This window comes from Carcharodon carcharias, chromosome 14 (assembly GCF_017639515.1).
Source record: "Carcharodon carcharias isolate sCarCar2 chromosome 14, sCarCar2.pri, whole genome shotgun sequence".
NCBI classification, from domain to species: domain Eukaryota; kingdom Metazoa; phylum Chordata; class Chondrichthyes; order Lamniformes; family Lamnidae; genus Carcharodon; species Carcharodon carcharias.
In genome coordinates, this window is record NC_054480.1 from 7567353 (window position 1) to 7587121 (window position 19769).

Here is a 19769-nt window from a genome sequence, read left to right on the forward strand (position 1 = left end):
TTTGTGTGTTTCTATGGGTGCACCTGTGCATATATCTGTGTATGCTTCTGCATCGCTGCTGTCTGATTTATGGCTCTTTTTTCCTGATTTGTGCAGGGGGAAATGGGACCAGCTGGGGAACGTGGAATCCGGGGGGGTAGAGGTTTCCAGGTAAGGAGCAATCTTCCCGACTGCATTTACACTCATACTAACCAAAGCGCTGCCCAGCCAATGGATTATTTCTCAACTGTAGATAACGTTGTAATGTAGGAAACATGGCAGCCAATTTGCACATAGCAAGATCCCACAAACCATAATGTGATAAATGACCAGTTATTCTGTTTTTAGTCATGTCGTTTGAGTGGAAATATTGGCCCAGGGTGAACTCTCCTGTTTTTCTTTGAAATAGTGCATGTGGAATTCTTTATGTCCGCCTGACAGGACAGATGGGGCATTGGTTTAACACCTCATCTGAAAGGCAGCATCTGACAGTGTAGCACTCCCACAGGACTGCTCTAGGACTGGTTGCCTGGATTATGGATCCTGGATCTCTTCTTTAGAAAACCTGGCACCTCATCCCAGAGTGGGACTTGAGCCAATGCTTCTGACTCATGTGAGAGATGCCCAGAGAGCAGGCTAACACTCCTCGTGACTGTGCATCATTGAGAGTAAGAGAGCAGGGTTACAACAATGGTACAGTAATGCTGGAGATGGAGGGTTCTGAAGTGACAGAGTGTCCTGCACAAACTTTGACAGCTGCAGTATGTTCGGACGAATCATTATCCCTCTCTTCATGTTCCAATGTCCCCTCCTTACTGTGAATGCTCCTGCAGGTGTCCAGCCCTTCCCTGGGCCTCTGACAAAAGGTCTATCTTTATACAAGACACTGCATTGTGCATTGTCAGCAACCAGTTCAATGGTAATGCTTATCCCATCTGAGCCTGGCTCTCATCTTATCTGAGACGCACACCAGCTGCCCAGGAGGAAATCACTGGATAATAATTTATAGCGGGAATGTTGGGGAATCTCTTACCCTCTCCCACGCCCACCTGTGCCTCCTACACTCTCTTAACTCAGCACAGATGAAGGATTGAAATCAGCACTATACTGTATCACTCAGCGAGCTAAACTAGTACTGATGCCCCTTCCTGGGTAGCAGGACTGCTTCTCTCTCCACCGCCCCCACCCCCCCACCCCCACCCCATGCCCCCAACCCCTTACCATCTCCAGGACTATCTGAATGTTGCAGTCCAAAGGTGTCCTGGTCAGGTAGACAGAAAAGTGGCAAATGGAATTCAATTCAGAGAAGTGTGAGGTGCTGCATTTGTGGAGGGAAAACAAGATAAAGGAATACACAATAAATAGGGATGAGAGGGAAAGGTGGAGTGCACAAATCCCTGAGGGTAGCAGGGCAGATAAATAAGGCAGCGCGGTTTGATAGAACTGAGTAACTTGCTAGGCCATTTCAGAGTCAACCACATTGGAGTCTCATGTAGTCTGGAGTCACATGTAGGCCAGACCAGGTATGGACTGTAGATTTCCTTCCCTAAAGGGCATTAGTGAACCTGATGGGTTTTTAAACAACAATCTAGTAGTTTCATGGTCATCATTACTGAAGCGAGTATTTTATTCCAGATTTTATTAATTCAATTTAAATTCCTCCAGCTGCCATGGTGGAATTTGAACTCATGTCTCTGTTAGTCCAGATATCTGGATTAATTGTCCAGTAAAATTACCACTCTGTCACCATCCCATTTATATTTATGCAGCGCCAATAATGTAATAAAACATCCCAAGGTGCTTCACAGGAGGATCATAAAACAAAATATGACACTGAACCACATGAGGAGATATTAAGTCAGGTGACCAAAAGCTTGGTCTGAGAAGTGGGTTTTAAGGTGCATCTTACAGGAGGAATGTGAGGCAGAGAGGTTTATGGAGCAAATTAAAGAGCTTAGGGCCCAGGCAGCTGAAGGCACAGCCACCAATGGTAAAGCGATTATAATCTACAATGTTCAAGAGACCAGAATTAGATGAGTGCAGATATCTTGGAGGGTTGTAGGGTTGGAGGAGACTACAGAGATAGGGAGGAGCAAGGCCATGGGGCGATTTGAAAAGAGGGGTGAGAACCTTAAAACCAAAGGTGTTGCTTATATGGGAGCCAGTGTAGGTCAGCCAGCAGGGTGATAGATGATCTCATGTTTTTGGAGGTAGAATATTAGAGACCAGACAGGAGTGAATAAAATAGTTACAGCACATAAGGAGGCCATTTGGCCCTTTGTGTATATGCCAGCTCTCTGCAAGAGCAATTCAGTTATAACCACTCCCCCGCCCCTCCACATAGCCCTGCAAATTTTCTCTCTTTGAAAGCCAGGATTAAATCTTCCTCCACCACACTGTCGGGCAGTGCATTCCAGATCCTAACCCCTTGCTGTGTATAAAAGCTTTTCCTCATGTCACCTTTAGCTCTTTTGCCATTCACCATAAATCGGCTTCTTCTGATTCTTGACCCTTCTGCCAATGGGAACAGTTTCTCCCAATCTGCTCTGTCCACACCTCTCATGATTTTGAACACCTCAATCAAATCTCCCCTCAATATTCTCATCTCCAAGGAGACCAGTCTGTCCCAGTCCATTGTGCCCCTTGTTTTTCCCTTTCCAATGTTACATCCTGTTTCCCAACACCCTGCCAAGTTAACTTAAACCCTCCCCACTAGAGCTAGCAAACCATTTCACAAGGACATTGGCTCCAGCCTCGTTAAAGTTCAACTCCTGCAGCATGTACGATCCCCCAGAACAAGTCCCATTGTCCCAAGAATGTATAACCCTCCCTCCTGTACCAAGTCTCCAGCCATGCATTTGAGTAGTCAAGTCTCAAGGTAATGAAGGCATGGACGAGGATTTCACCAGCAGACGAGCTGAGACAGGGTGAAGTCGGACGATATAACGGAGGAGCAGCATTCCTAATGGCACAGATTTGTATTCAGAAGCTCTTTTAGGGTCAAATATGGCACCAAGGCTGTGAACAGACTGGTTTAGGTTTAAACTGTTACCTGGAGAGAGATGGTGTCAGTAGCAAGGGAATGTGTTCAGTCTTCCCAATATTTTATTGCAGGAAATTTCTGCTCATCCAGTACAAGACGTCGGATAAGCAATCTGATAATTTAGCAAGACTGGGGGAGTCGAGAGAGATGGTGCTGAGGTAGAGCTGGATATCGACAGCATGCATGTGAAAATCAATGCTGTTTGTTTGGATGATGTTGCTGGTGCTGTTGAGAAATAGGAAGGGACCAAAGATAGATCCTTGGGGCACACCAGAGGTAGTGGTGTGGGAGCAGGAAGAGAAACCATAGCAAATGATTCGCTAGCTACAATTAGATAGATAAGAATGGAACCAGTTGAGAGTAGTCCCACCCAGCCAGACGATGGTGCAGAGGAGTTGGTTGGGGATGATGTGGTCAAGCATTTAAAAAGGCTATGAGTAGGTAGAGAAGGACAAGGAGGGCAGGTAGAGAAGGACAAGGAGTGCAGGTAGAGAAGGACAAGGAGTGCAGGTAGAGAAGGACAAGGAGGGCAATTTTGCTTTTATCACAGTCACATAGGATGTCTTTTGTGGCTTTGATAAGAGCTGTTTGGTCCTGTGGCAGGGCAGAAACCTGACTAGAGGGATTTAAACATGGAGTTCCAGGAAAGATGGGAATGGATTTGGGAGGTGAGAGCATGGTCAAGGGCTTTGGAGAGGAAAGGGGGGTTGGAGATGGGTCGGTAATTTGCAAGGACAGTGGGGTCAAGGATTTTTTTTGAGGAGAGGGGTGATGACACCAGATTTAAAGGAAAGAGGGACAACACCTGAAGAGCCAGAACTGTTTACAATATCAGCTAACATGGGGGCCGGGTGAGAAATATATGAACATACGGATTAGGAACAGGAGTAGGCTACTCGGCCCCTCGAGCCTGCTCTGCCATTCAATAAGATCATGGCTGATCTGTTTGTAACCCCAACTCCACATTCCCACCTATCTCCCATAACTTTCTACCCCTTTGCATTTCAAGAATCTATCTAGCTCTGTCTTCAAAATATTCGAAGACTCTGCTTCCACTGCCTTTTGAGGAAGAGACTTCCAAAGACTCACGACCCTCTGAGTGAAAGAATTTCTCCTCATCTCTGTCTTAAATGAGCAACCCCTAGTTCTAGATTCTCATACAAGGGGAATCATCCTTTCCACATCCTGTCAAGACCCATCAGGATCTTATATGTTTTTATCAAGTCACCTTTTACTCTTCTAAGGTCTAGAGGATACAAACCCAGCCTGTCCAGTCTTTCCTCATAAGACAACACGCCCATTCCAGATATTAGTCTGGTAAACCTTCTCTGAACTGCTTCCAATGCATTTACATCCTTCCTTAAATAAGTAGACCAATACTGTACACAATGCTCCAGATTGCTCTGTACAACTGAAGCATAGCCTCCCTACTTTTACATTCAATTCCCCTGGAAATGAACAATAACTATCTATTAGCTTTCCTAATTACTTGCTGGATACCTGCATACTAACCTTTCATGATTCATGCACTAGGACACCTCGGTTCCTCTGCATCTCAGAGCTCTGCAATCTCTCACCATTTAGATAATATGCTTCTTATTTATTCTTCCTGCCAAAATGGACAATTTCACATGTTCCCACATTATATTCCATTTGCCAGATCTTTTCCCATTCTCTTAACCTAACTATGTCCCTCTGTAGCCTCTTAACATCTCTATCTTTGTATCATCAACAAATTTAGCAATCATACCATTGGTCCCTTTTGGATGATCAGCAGTTTAGTTTGAATAGGATCAAGGAGCAGGATAAAAGCAAAATACTGTGGATGCTGGAAATTTGAATTAAAAACAGAAAATGCTGGAAAAACTCAGCAGCGGTCAGGAAGCATCCGTGGAGAGAGAAACAGAGTTAACATTCTGAGTCTGTATGAATCGTCTTCAGAGTCATACGGACACAAGGGAACAGGAAGCGGGTCTCATGGACAAGATTAACTCTAGAGGGCATGAGGGAGGATAGGAGAGAAACTAGAGAAAGATACAAGTGCAGGGCGAGGGCAGGGGGCAAAGCTTTAGAGGACATTTGGCCTGGTGGTCTAGTGGAAGGGGGTGATAAGGCAACTGATTGTATTCTCTCAATCTTAGGGACAAAGACATTCATTAACTCCTAGCACTTGTTGTTGGAGGTGAGGGTACAGGAGATGGAGGGAGATGGTTTATGAAAATGGTTTGCTGTAGAGAAAGGAAGTCGGAGGTTATCTTTGCATTCCAGGGTGATCCTGGAATAATGAGCAGTTTTGGCAGGACAGGACCCAATGGTGTTTGATGTGGTTGAGCCAGATCTGGTGGTTGGTGGCTAAACCAGTTGTCCATTGTATCCTTTCAAGTGTGTGTCCCTTGGATTAAGAGGGTGGAGATGAGGGAACAGCCAGGGTGAGAGAGAGAAACGGTTTTATTGGGGAATAGGACATTGAAGGTGGAGGTGAGGGTGGGGTTGAAGGTGGAGGTGAGGGTGGGGTTGAAGGTGGAGGTGAGGGTGGGGTTGAAGGTGGAGGTGAGGGTGGGGTTGAAGGTGGAGGTGAGGGTGGGGTTGAAGGTGGAGGTGAGGGTGGGGTTGAGCAAATCAGCACCGGCAGGAATGTCATGGCAAATGGATAGTTGGGATTTTGAAAGTACAGTTGTGAGTGAATTGGGGGATAGGTTTTTCCAGGGATGGATACAGAAGTGGGGAGGGTTGGGGCATATACAGGAGGATGTGGGTATTTGAGTGATACAAGGAAGTGATCAGAAATGGCCTTATCTGTGATCGATACAATGGGAGACGGCAAGACTACTTGAAATGGGGCAAGGCCAAGGGAGAGGCTTTGAATACTGGTTGGGAGTTTAGATTGAGGGAGAGATTTAGGGAGATTAAGAGGGCATTGAACCCAGAGGTGTGAGAACATGGTGAGTTCAGATGGAGGTTGAAATCACCAAGGATGAGAACTTGTTTGGTGCAGAGGCCGAGGGAGGGAAGCAATTAAGAAATCTCGGTGAGATCATTTTTATTGTACCTGAGAGGGTGGTAGAGAACGATGATTTTGAAAGAGAGATGAGAGAGTAGAACAATGGAGATGCTTATAGGAGGAGAAAATGCCAAGGGGCATAGATAGGGTGGATAAGAAGGCACTTTTTCTATTAGTAGAAGGGTCAATAACCAGGGAGCATAGATAAAAGGTAAGAGGTAGAAAGCTAAGAGGGGAGTTGAGGAGAATTTCTTTTCACCTAGAGGGTGGTGGGAGTCTGGAACTCACTGCCTGAAAGGGTGGTTGAGTCAGAGACTCTTGTAACATTTAAGAAGTATTTAGATATTCAGTTGCGTTGCCACAGCCTCCAGGGCTATGGGCCAAGTGCTAGAAAATGGGATTAGTGTAGTCAGATCTTTGTGGACCAGCATAGACACAATGGGCTGAATGGTCTCCTGTGCTGTAAACGTCTATGAGTCTACGAGTGCCAGAAAGGTAGGGGCTCAGGCCAGGGTGTGATCTGTTGATAAGCATCAGACTGCCACTGGGGCAAGTGGTGGAATATATAGCCAGGTAGGGAGGCTTCATTAACGGGCAATGCTACCTCTCAACTAGGTTTCTATCAAGGCTATGATGTCGATGCAATCTTCCAGCTCATGGATGGTAAGAGCCTTGTTCATAAGTGAACAGACATTCTGGAGAGAGATTTGTAAAGCAGTGGTGAGAGCTGATCTGCTGGCAGAGTCCACAGCGTCAGCAGTGGGAGGGCTGAGTTGGACAGGAAGGAGATTGGCAAGAGTAACCCCCCCCAATGGGCACACTAGGCAGGAAGGTCAATGGGAAAGTGGGATGGGGTAATCGGGGTTGCTGCTTGCCAGTGTCCAGTACCTCAATGAATCCATTGGCAGATGCCAAGGCAGGCACAGAGGGAAGCTACGGCCTTATCAAAGAGGAAGCCAAGCCTGGGATGGTGGTGGGATGGTTGAGGAGCTCTGAAGTGTTGGGGTAGGGAATTGGGAGGGTAGAGCACCTAAGAATAGAGAAGTGAAAAGAGCCATGACAATAGAAGAGAATCTAGGAGGGGGTAAAGAGAAAAGAAATAGATAAAGAACAAAAGTGGAAATAGATTAATGGGGTCAGGTCCAGAGCAGCAGCCAAAATGTGCACACAAATAGACTCAGGGGAAGCTCAGGTTCCAGAGGCCTGTTTACATAAAAAAATAGGGTAGGTAAAAATCCTGGCAGTAATTGGGAAATATGAAATAAATCGCAGATAATAGGAAGGAGTCAAGAGTTAGGATAATGATGATGTAGACAGGTTAGCTAAGTACTGCATAGAGATCTGTGTTTACAGCATTACAGGAACAAAGTTATTGCACTAGCGAGAGTATCAAGGAGTTTTGTGAGGATATTGAAATACTGGAGGCTTTTATCTATAAGGATGGTTTGGATAAGTTGGAGTTGTTTTCTTTGGAAGCTACAGATGGACTGCAGCATTACAAGGCAGCTCATCACCACCTTCTCAAGCGGAATGAGGGATGAGCAATAAATGCTGGTCTCTCAGCAACACTCACATCCAGTGAAAGAATAAGAAAAAAAGAAAGGAGGCATTCCTCCCTAGTGAGCTGCATTGTTGCCCTCCCCAGGAAGCTTCATTACCATGATGTACAGACAGGGGGCACTCCTCCCCAGGAAGCTGCATTACCATGGTATACAGACAGGGGGAGCTCCTCATCAGGTAAATGGCCCCTGTTCCTGTGGTGATGGGTTTCTTTCCCATGAATCCCTGCTACAAGCCCTGCCAGCCCCAGAGAGCTCGCAGTTTGTTGACAAGGTGCAGGAATGCTAACAGTAATCACATGTCTGTTCTTAGTTAAATGTAATTGTAACTCATCATTGGTTGAGATAAAAGGAAATTCCCTTTAAAACAATTTCTAAAGATTTTGCAAATCGTCTTTCCCAGTGCCTTAAAATATTTTCTCACACTCATCCCTCATTCCTGTTCTCCTCCTCTTCCGGCACCTCTTATTCCACTGGATCCTTTCCCCATCCTTCCTCCCTCTTTCCTATCCTTCTGCCACCTCTTCATCTCATCCCCTCTACCTCCTCTCCCCTTCCCCGCATCCAACTCTGCCATCTACGGACTGGTTTTCACCTCACCTCCCTCCTTCCATCCCCGTCCCTGTCATTCCAATCATCTCCTTTCCCATCTTTCCCCCCTGCTCCATCCACTCTCCTCCTCTCACCTCACTCGTACCATTTCTATCATTAGCTGCCTTCTCTGCCTCTCCTCCTCCTTCAAATGTTTCTCTCCTTCCGCCATCTCCCCCCTTTCCCCCCATGTCCATCTTTTTCCACCATTGGCTCTTCTTTCTACATCTCATTTTCTTCTTCCTCTGTTCATTTCCCCTCCTTTTCGCTGGCCCTTCCCCAGCCTCTTCCTTGTCTCCTGTCTGCTTTCCTCCTCTTTCCCCATCTCCCCTTCTTCTTGTCCCCATTACACTTCACACTTTGTTGTCCATCCGGCTTTATTTCTCCCTCCATCTCTCAACCTCATCTTTTCCTTCTTCCCCTTCCACCCCTGTTGCTCTCCCTCTTTCTCCTTATCTCCCCTTTCTCCCTCTTTCTCCTTATCTCCCCTTTCTCCCTCTCTCTTCCTCTTTCTCCCTCTCTCTTCCTCTTTCTTCCTCTTCTAATTCTTCTTCCACTTCTCTCTTCTTTCACCTCTTCTCACTCTCCTCACCTCTCTCTCCACCCCCAACCCTCCCACCTTCCTCTCCTCCTTCCCTTCTCCCTGTCTCCCTCCCATTCCCACCCTCCTGCTTTCCCATCTCCACATTAAGAGTAACTCAGCCGTGTATTTTCTCTACAGGGTCGGAAAGGTGAGAGCGGCGAGCCAGGTGTTCCGGGACCTACAGGAATCCGTGGGACTTTTGGGGAGAGGGTGAGTGTTGTTATGATCATTGTCAGTGAAGAAATGAAGTTAGTCATTAAGATGGCTGCCTGTTACAAAACCATCCTGATGTCCATTGGCTGTGTCAATTGTGGCTCTGTCAGTGATTGGCTACGTTGAGCCTATTGATGCTCCTGGGGCAGCATTTTCCCATTGGTGAGCAGGGGGGGGTGGTAAAATGATGCGGGGTGATGTCAGGCGTGTGTCCTGATGTCACCGCACGTCATTTAGATTTTCAGTTCGGCAGGCGTGCAGCCGAGTTGGCTGTGTGCCCGTCAAACTGTCAACGGCCACTTAAGGCCTTTAAAAAAGTAATTAACCCAATTAATGGACCTGCCCGTCCAGCCTCAAGGTAGCCTGGTGGCCTTCAGACAAAACATGAAAACCTCATCCACGGGCGGGATGAGGTTTCGTGAGGGATTTAAAACGTTTATATAATTATTTAAATGAAATTAATTGACTTGGCCCTGCTCATGTGACAGTGTCACATGAGGGGACGTGTCAAGAATATTTTTTTCTCCCTTGATTAAAGTTTTCAAACTTGAGCTGATCTCCCTGAGGCAGCACTTTGCCTGAGGGAGATCAGCGCACTCTTCCACACGCATGCGTGAAAGAGCACACTCCCGGTTCTGGGAATCACCTCCCCCACCGGCCCGCACTGGGAGCACACAGCGCTTCCGGGTACGCGTCACACTGGACAGGCCTTAATTGGCCCACCCACGTAAAATGGCGGCACGTCCGCACAACCCCTTCGACAGTGGAGTGGTGGTGGGGTGGGGTGGGGGGTTGGGGGGGGAGGTGCGGGGGTTGGGGGGAGATGCTGCCCCTAGATTTTGTTCATCTTCACCCTTGACTGTTCAACGCCATTTAAGCATCATAGATTCTTACAATGCAGAAGGAGGAATTTGACCCATCACGCCTGTGCCAGCTCTTTGGAAGAGCTAATCCATTGGTCCCACTCCCCAGTTCATTCCGCAGAGCCTCACAATATTTCCCATTCCAAGTATTTATCCAGTTCCCTTTTGAACTTTACTAATGATAAAAGGAGAGATCTGGCAATAACTGGCTGGAGTGGGGAGGAGGTTTTCTTTCAAAAAGGAAAGTTTACGTTAACTTTTTTCCCCCCAGGAATAAATTATTTGTTACATGAACAGAACAGAGAAGTTTCAAAATATATGAAAAGCATAATTATTTTTATCATTCATTCTCGGGATGTGGACATCATTGACAAGAGCGATATTAATTACGCACCCTTGGTTGTCCTGAGAAAATGATGGCGAGTCATCATCGAATGATTGAGTGAAGAAGGAGGCCACTTGGCCCATTATGCCCAAACTGGCTCCTTGAAAGAGCTATCCAATTAGCTTGAGCCTTCAATACAACAATCACTACAGCCTAGAGTTGCCAACTCTGGACATATTCAAGGAGGTTTCATCACATGGCATCTTCCTGAAACTGTCTCACCGTCGCACACATGCCCTTGGTCACCTCACATGTCCATCCTGGGGACACTCCACCTTTTCCACTCTGATTTGAAAGCGAGTGAACTTCGCATTACCCAATTGGACGATTCTCGATTGCTCATGGAAGTGCCCTGGAGGTTAAGCTTTAATTCCTGGAGACTCCAGGGCAACCCTGGAGGGTTGGCAGCCCTACAGCCTCTACTTTCACTTAGTGCAAGGTTATTAACTAACTCTACTGGACTTTTAAACGCTAATCCTGATACAGTACCCTTATTCTCCGCCTCACATACTTATGTTCAGAAGCAGTTTCCAATAACCTCTCTCAGGTTTGATCCAGCTCTATTTTGGTGAGCCATAGTTTAACCTCTGGCCCTTTTATAATTGTTTTCAGAATGTGTTCCTGCAAATCCCTCTCTCCAGGTCAGACTCAGTTTGGCTTACAGCGGTGGGTTACTGATTGCTACAACTGTCCTCTGTGCTCAGACAGCCTCTCTGTTTCCTGCCTTGCTGCTTGAGAGGTTTTAAGTTGTGATCTCCGTTGGGTCTGAGTCTCAGACTCTGTCTCAGAGTATAGACACACCATTGTTTTCCCCCAGAGCCCCAGTTGGAAAAGAAAACTTACATTAAGGTTTTTACAGTTTGTTTTTCTTCTCTCTCTCTCTCTCCTGAATACTGTGACTATTGCTCAAGGTATGAATCCATGGGTGTGGGTGTCCAGTATTCCTCATCCAAATGGATCATTCATGTCTGAACCTTGACGTGAATGTCAGTGATTATTGAACTGCGGAGGGTATCAGAACCAAAAGCAATCCTGTCCTTCTCCAGTTATCCACACTCCTAGTGGGAATGGGTGGGACAGTGGCAATATTACTAGGCTAGTAATTCAGATGCCTAGACTAATGCTCTGAAAAGTGAGTTTCACATTTCACATGCCACTGGTGGAATTTAAATTTAATTAATGAATGAATCTGGATTTTGAAAGAGCAGTTAATATGAGTAATGGTGACCATGAAACTATTAGATTGTCATAAATGCCCATCTGGTTCACTCAGATCCTTGAAGGAAGGTCATTTGCCATCCTTACCCGGTCTGACCTATATGTGACTCCAAACCCAAAGCAATGCGGCTGATGATTAACTCCCCCTGATGTGGTCTAGCAAGCCTTCTCAAGGGCAATTAGAGATGGGAAACATATGTTGTTCTTGCCAGTGATGTTTATCCCCCACGAACGAATAAAAAAAACTTTACTGGAAGGGTCTATGGATTGCTATCCCAAAACCAGGGGTACCAAAGCTAATTGGCAACCCCCAAGGTCACATAACACCATGGAGCGGAGTTAGCTTTTCACTGCTTCTACTCCTGAGTCAATCATGGGAACATTACAAACTCTCTGTCTGAATGTTACAAATCCTTTGCTAGACTGTTACAAGATTCCCAGTTGTGTGGGAAGTTCTGGGTTGAAGCTGTGGGACTCTGTCTGCCAACCTTCTATCTCCTGTTTTTTTATTCTTGGAGCCACCTTGTTTATACCTGTAATGTGCCTTGAGTCAAACTGGAGCAGCAGTAAGGGTGGATCCCACCATCGTTTTAATCCATGGTGCTCAATTTAACACAGTATCTCAGTGAGACCAGAGGTTTGATTCCCTTGTAGATTTGATCCTCTTGAAGAGAAAGACATTTTCAGTTGTACTTGCTAAGACAACGGGAGACATGCTTGATGAACTGGATGAATTTTCCATTCTTGCGCTTTGAGTTAAACGTTTAATTTTCAGCCCCAATTCTTTTTCTTTTCACTGACTCTGGCTAAAGAAATAAATGTCCTCCTTTATTTTTGCTGCCTCAAATTTACGTGCATCTTTGTCAGAAGAGGATTTCATGCACCACACTCAGGGCAGAATTTTCCCCCCGTTGGGGGGGATGTTTAAGAGCGGGCGTGCAGAGATGCACCTCCACCTCCGTTTTACATGCTGACAGTCAGTTTTCTCACCTTCACTGGTGATTGTAAAGTTGGGTAATGCTTCCTCCGTTTTTCTGTACAGTCAAAAGAATTTTATTTTTCATGGCCACCCTAATTATTAATTTATTTCCTTCCTTAGGGTCCTGTTGGAGTTTCTGGTCCCAAAGGTAACCAGGTAAGAAAATGTTTGCCTCCATTACAATTCCTACTGTGAGATTCTTTTCAACGGTTGAGCCCCTGGTTGCAAGCATTGTTGCCAACTCTGACTGGATGTATTCCTGGAGGATTCAACACATGATTTCCAACCACCCCACCCCCATACTGACACCATTGGTCAACCAACATGTCCATCTTACTGGCATCCAACATACCAAGGGCATTTCAGTCAAACAACCTTTTATTTCCAATCTCCAACAGTTTTATAGCTAACAGGTTATAAAGTGTTGAAAGAAGTATTTTTTTTTAATGTGGTTATTCTGCTGGGCTGTTTGGACTGTTCTCAACAGTATCCTAATTTCCTGGATACTCCAGGATAATCCTGGAGGATTGGCAACAGGGCTTCAATCTCCGAATGTCCTCAGTGGGTCCGTTGTGGGAACACGTTCTCTGTATTTGAGCCAAAGCTTCCAAACCTTCTCCGAGAGAGGCTCAGTTGTATGTATTAATAATTTTAAAGGTTAAGGTCTCTGTTCACTATTAGTTTGAGCTCTGTGATTTAATTTATTTATACAATTCTAGTAGCTTTACCAGGATGGCACCTGGACTCCAAGGGTTAAATTGTGATGAAGAGATTTCACAAAAGCTGTATTTCCTGGAACTTATAAGGTTAAGGAGTGATTTGATTAACATTTTCAAGATATTAAGGGGAACTGGTAGGCTAGAGAGACCAAGACTGCAAGTAAAGCCAGTGGGAATGCCGTCAAGTCTAGCAGAGGATTCAACAAAGCAGTTGGGAGGGGGGTCAGCAGCAAGGTGCAGAGGATTCAGCAACAGCATTGTGAAGTTGACTGGAAAGGCAAAAACCTACTTAAAACTTAAAGAGGTAAACTTGCTTGCTCAAAATAATGAAACATCACTGCCTGGGAGCATATCACCATCAGAACAAGGAGTGAAAATAGAAGGAAAGATAGTACATAAAAATTATTTTCCTAATGTCGCAAGATCCAATATCCATCTGTGGGAAAATCGAGAACGGAGTTAGGGAATAACCATGATGGCATCCCAGACTGTTCCTGACCTGAGGAATGGCCTTAGGGGTCATAACCTTAAAATTAGAGCCAGGGAGATGTCAGAAAGTGCTTCTTCACACAAAGAATAATGGAAATTTGGAACTCTCACCCTGCCAAAAGCTGCTTTTGAGACTGGCGGTCAATTGAAAATTTTAAAACTGAGATTAATAGGTTTTTTTCTAGATAGGAGTGTTAAGAATTATGAAACCAAGGCAGATAGCTGGAATTAAGATACACTTTGTTAAACCCCTGACAGACAGTTGGTGAAGCAGGAGGCCAGGAGCCAATCTTTACTCAGTCTTAGATTTATTCACAGAGCGAAACATTACAAGTGTATAGCTCCTAACTCTACTCCCCCACCAGTGTCAATGTGTTTCTTTATATGCGCTCAAGCAATCATCCAATTAATGCCCTCCAACTATTTATACTTAACCCTTACTTACACAATTAGCACAGGTCAGTTATGATTTAATTGAATGGCAGAACAAGCTGATGGTGCTGAATATTTTCCTGTCACTATATTTGTAAATCCAGTGTTTCACTTACTTGGGGCATATTCAAGTCACGATGACCTGGACCACATTTAACTTTGATTCTCAGGTTAGAATTAAATTACCACCAAGAATAAAACCAAGTTAGAGAATCAGTCAGAAAAGTTCAAATAATAAGCTTTGCTAACCTTTAACATCTATCATTAAAATTAGATATTGATATGCCTTGATCTAATTAAATGGCAGAATGTCTTTGAGGGGCTGAATGGCCTCTTCCTGTTTCCAGGTTGCTGCATGGAAAATATTGGGATTATTTTTTTTAAATTCGCGTGAGCATTCTATTCACAAGCTTTCTGGGGCAAAGGCCCTTTCTAAAAGCCCTGCTACAAAATTCAGGTATAAGATCTATGTGGATTCTGTGCTTATTGAACATTGTCAATCTGTGTTGTTTAGTGACCTGTGGGAATCCCGCAACCTCCTCTGCAAGTGGGGATGGGTTCCACCACATCTTTGACAGCAATTGGGAGGGAAGGAATCTGCTCCATCAGTTCACTACACAAGATCAACACCATACAGGACAAAGCAGCCCCGCTTGATTGGCACCCCATCCACCACTTTAACATTCACTCCCTCCACCTCGACGCATAGTGGCAGCAGTGTGTACCATCTACAAGATGCACTCACCAAGGTTCCTTAGGCAGCACCTTCCAAATCCGTGACCTCTACCACCTAGAAGGACAGGGGCAGCAGACACATGGGAACACCACCACCTGCAAGTTTCCCTCCAAACCACTCACCATCCTGACTTGGAATTATATCACTGTTCCTTCACTGTCACTGGGTCAAAATCCTGGAACTCCCTTCCTAACAGCGCTGTGAGTGTACCTACACCACGTGGACTGCAGCGGTTCAAGAAGGCAGCTCACCATCACCTTCTCAAGAGCAATTAGGGATGGGCAATAAATGTTGGCCCAGCCAGTGATGCCCACATCCCATGAACAAATAAAAAAAGAAACTTCCTTATAGACTCATGGACGTTTACAGCACAGAAGGAGGCCATTCGGCCCATTATGTCTGCGCCGTTCAACAAAGATCTGACGACACTAATCCCATTTTCCAGCACTTGGCCCATAGCCCTGAAGGTTATGGTAACGCAAGTGAATATCTAAATACTTATTAAATGTTACAAGAGTTTCATACTCAACCACCCTTTCCGGCCGTGAGTTCCAGACTCCCACCACCCTCTGGGTGAAAAGAATTTCTCTCCAACTCCCTTCTTAGCTTTCTAACTCTTACCTTAAATCTATGCCCCCTCATTATTGACCCCTCTACTAATGGAAAAAGTACCTTTCTATCCATCCCATCTATGCCCCTCATAAACTTATACACCTCTATCATGTCCCCTTTCAACCTTACCTGCTCAAAGGAAACCAACTCCAGCCTATCCAATCTTTCCTCATAGCTCAGTCTCTTCAGCCCAGGCAAAATTCCTCTTATTGTACTCTTGTGAATGAGGCACACTTTGTTGTTCAATTATTGTTATGACCACAGCTGACGTTATTTGAGCAAGCTAAATCCCAGAGGAAAACTCATCTTACTGATCATAATCTTTATTTCTCCTATTTTGAAAACGAGGGAAAAAATTACTAATCCTAGAAGCATAGAATCTCAGTAACACTTTTAGGATTTTAAAATTAAAAGATTTATTAACAAGAAGAAAAAGTACTTAAGCACACCAGATTAAAGCTACACAGATTGTAATCCCAGTTGATGTTACTACTGAACAAGCCACATCCCAGGGTGGAATCGGCTTGATAGATCCTAACTTTTATATTTTCTTTAGATACGTGGAGAGTGGCTACTGAACAGAGTCACAGGAATCAGCTGATGAACTTTTAACAAAAGAATAAAACATTTATTAAACAAGAAAAGATGAACTATATTACAATGCTCCTTCACCCACAACTATATCTTTACAGATATATACAGATTTGTAAGGATAACACAAGTTACAAAAGCAACCTTATACTCATGTTCACAATAAGTACACAGTCCATGTAAACCAGTAGGTGACCTGTGGTCAGGCACACCACACTCTGAAACTAAGTGACAGTTGCCACCCCAAACAGATGCTATGGATCTCTCCTCAACTCCCCAGATGCTTGTCACACTGTGAACCAACTAGTCTCACTAAACTCCGTCTTTCACACAAGGGTTTCCATTCTCCACTCTAAGAACTCGCTTTGGAATCTTCTCCCAAACTGATGCTTTCTCATAGATGCTCTCCACAAGGGTCCACCTCCAGGGTTTTGAGCTCTCCATCTGATCTTCCTCTCCCCTATATCGCCACATGCATTTAAAAACAACTCCAGCCTATCCAATGTTTCTTTCCATGTGTTCTCTCTCTCACTGACTCAGCCATGCCAACAGAACGCTACTGCATCACCTGCCCATAGTAAAGAGACAGACTTTCGGCTGTCCCCTTGGATCTTCTGACTTCTCCCAAGTGTATATTACTTTAAATCTGCCTTTATCCTTTTATCCTTTTACCTCTCAACCCTCACAGGCAAGCTATCTCCATAAACTTTTCCCCCAGTGTAATTAATCATGGTCACACAATCTGAATTACAGAATATCACCATATTCCCAAAATATTTTTAAAAATCCATCTTCACAATATGTTAACTCCTATTGTATTTACTGTTTTATAGGGACTCGCAGGGTCTGATGGGCTCCCAGGAGAAAAAGGAGATTTGGTGAGTTAAAATCTACCATGAGATCAATATTATCCAAACACTGGTCTATCAATCACTGTTATTCATAGATATTGATCACAACTAACTGCATATGACATACTCAACAAAAAAAACAACCATAACAATCATCAGTCACATCAATCACATAAAAATCTTGTAGACAGGTTGTTATATGATAAGCTGTTGGGTGTAATATGATGTAATGCTGCTTTCAATATGGTAATGAGATGTTGATTGCAATATAAAGATGGTTGTAATATACTGTTTGTATTATGACAATAAGATGCTAATTGTGATATGATAATGAGCTCCTGATTGCAACAATAAAGTCCACTTTTAGTGAGTAGTTAAAAATGAACCACATTGCTTTTGGTCTGGAGTTGCTTCTAGGGCTGATAAGGTAAGGATGGCAGATTTCTTTCCCTAAAGGACATTAGTGAACCAGATGGGTTTTTACAATCAATGATAGTTCCCTTGGTCGCCATTACTAAGAATAACTTTATATTCCAGATCTATTAATTGAATTCGAATTCTACCAGCTACCTTGGGATTTGAACCCATGTCCCCAGAGTATTAGCACGGACCCCTGGTTACTGGTCCAATGACATTACAACCACACCTCCATTAGCCTCCAATAGGTGCTGGCTATGATATGATAACGTGCTGTTATAAATAATGAGGCATGGTTGTAATATGATAATGAGCTGCTGTTGTAATATGATAATGAGCTGCTGTTGTAATATGATAATGAGTTACTGAGGGCAGAATCCATAATGTCGGTACAAACAACATCAAACAGACCCTAGTCCAAATGGAGAGTATGAGTGAAGTGCAGACTTGCCTTAAAGTTGCACTAAACAAATCTGAACAGTCCAATTTAGGAAGAGGTTTTGGGCAGAGGTATTCCATTTGGTAGCTTTTCAGGAATCTTAGTGGGAATGAGTTTGTAGTTTGCCCCTATTTCTGTGCTCTTGCTTTGAAAGCACCAGCATGGAAATCCCACTGTTCCCTGGAAGTTGAGCGAAGGTTCGGAGTTCAGGTTGTGCTGCTGGCTCCTTTGCCATTACCTCCTACTGCCTCCAAGTCACTGAGTCAATGTATTGAGAGGCTGTACTTGAGGACATGGGGAGAGGTAGTATTGTGTTTCATGCAGACACCCAGTGCCAGCAGAGATGAGCATTCAGATGGCCCAGCTACAGACTCCGCCACATTAGCGACCAATTGGGCTGCCAGGCACCATCTGCAGAGGGGTGGCCGAAGGATACAGAGAGAACCAGCGTGCTCATCTGCATGGCCAGCAATTACTAATATATTTCTGGGCATCTCATGCCTATGTAGTTCATTATTATGTGGACATGATTATCAGGAGCATATGCAGGGGACCTGCCAGCAATATAATTCTCTCATCCTCACCCAAAGATAATTAAGAACTTAAGAGCATAAGAATTGGGAGCTGGAGTAGGTTTTTTGGTCCTTCAAGCCAACTCTGCTATTCAACAAAACCATACCTCAATTCCAGTTTCCAACCTTATCCCTTAATTCCTTTAGTGCCCCAAACTCTATTGATTTCAGTCTTGAATACACTCAATGACTGAGCATCCACAGCTCTCTGAGGTAGCGAATTCCGAAGATTCACAACCCTATGAGTGAAAATGTTTCTCCTCATCTCAGTCCTAAATGGCTACCGCCTTAACCTGAGACTGTGTCCCTGTGTTCTGGATTCCCCAGCCAGGGGCAACATTTTCTCACCATTTACCCCGTCACGTCCCTTAAGAATTTTATATATTTCAGTGAGATTTCTTCTCATTTTTCTTAATTCCAGGAATATTGGTCCAGTCTGCTCAATGTTTCCTCACAGGACAATCCCCTCATTCCAGGACCAGTCTAGTGAACTTTCTTTGCACTCCCACCATGCAAGTCAGCAGTGGGCAAGAGCAAGAACCTATTGTGAGCTGCTGGCACATGGTGGGATTCTCTCTGGTTCAAGGATGGAACCTGAGATCCTTATTGGTACCTCCCTCGGATTTAGTTGTCTCAACATTCAGCTGGTGTGGAATTGTGGTACCTGTTTCCCCGTCAGCTTCAGGCAGTCAGCATGACCTGTGTTACTGAACTTACAAAAGAAGATTGCGAACTTGGGCACCAGCAGACTGTTATGACCACAACTGATGTTAATTGCTGCACAAACCAAATCCCACATGACCTCTAACTCTCTTCCACTCTGCCGTGGAAATCCAAAACTTCAGATCATGACTAATTGTTGCAAGCTTCTTCTGGCTTGACGGATGGCTATTTCAAACTGCATCTTCTCCCAGCCTAGAGCTATAGCTAACAGCTCCCAGCTCAGCTCAGCTCCAGTTCCATCTCACAGCCCTCTTAAGCTTTCCACAGTAACTCTAGAATATCTTTTGCCCCTTTCATCTCATGTTGCACTGTTCTCACACCTCTTTGAAACTTAAATCCTTCCAAATATAAAATCTTTAATGTTTCCATCTTTACCTCTGCTTTCGGGTCAATAAATTGTAATATACCCTCTTCTGTTTACCTATGGAACTCCTCAAGATGCAAACATGTTTCTTGTTATCTCTGACTTCCCTTTGATATTCAAATTCTCAACTTATCTAAAGATCCAAATGTTAGATCCAACCAATTCACTTGTACCTCAAACCTAACACCTCTATCCTTTCACATTTAACTCCCCCACCAGACAATCTGCCTTCTAATAATCTTTCCCCAGCTTAACTAAATCATATATACACACACACACCACACACACACACACCCCACACACACACACATCCCCCCCCCCACACACACACACATACACACACACACACACATACACACATACACACACCCCCCCCACACACACACATACACACACCCCCCAACACACAC

General features: G+C 44.5%; 1 protein-coding gene across 1 annotated transcript in view; it reads left to right on the forward strand.

The window, feature by feature from the left end:
* LOC121287008 (collagen alpha-3(IX) chain-like) overlaps positions 1–19769 on the forward strand; it is a 149679-nt gene that overhangs the window by 104858 nt on the left and 25052 nt on the right. The window contains exons 27-30 of the mRNA XM_041204425.1: positions 97–150; positions 8895–8966; positions 12535–12570; positions 16827–16871. Of these exons, the coding sequence (XP_041060359.1) occupies positions 97–150; positions 8895–8966; positions 12535–12570; positions 16827–16871 (207 nt within the window). The remainder of the gene's footprint in view (positions 1–96; positions 151–8894; positions 8967–12534; positions 12571–16826; positions 16872–19769) is intronic.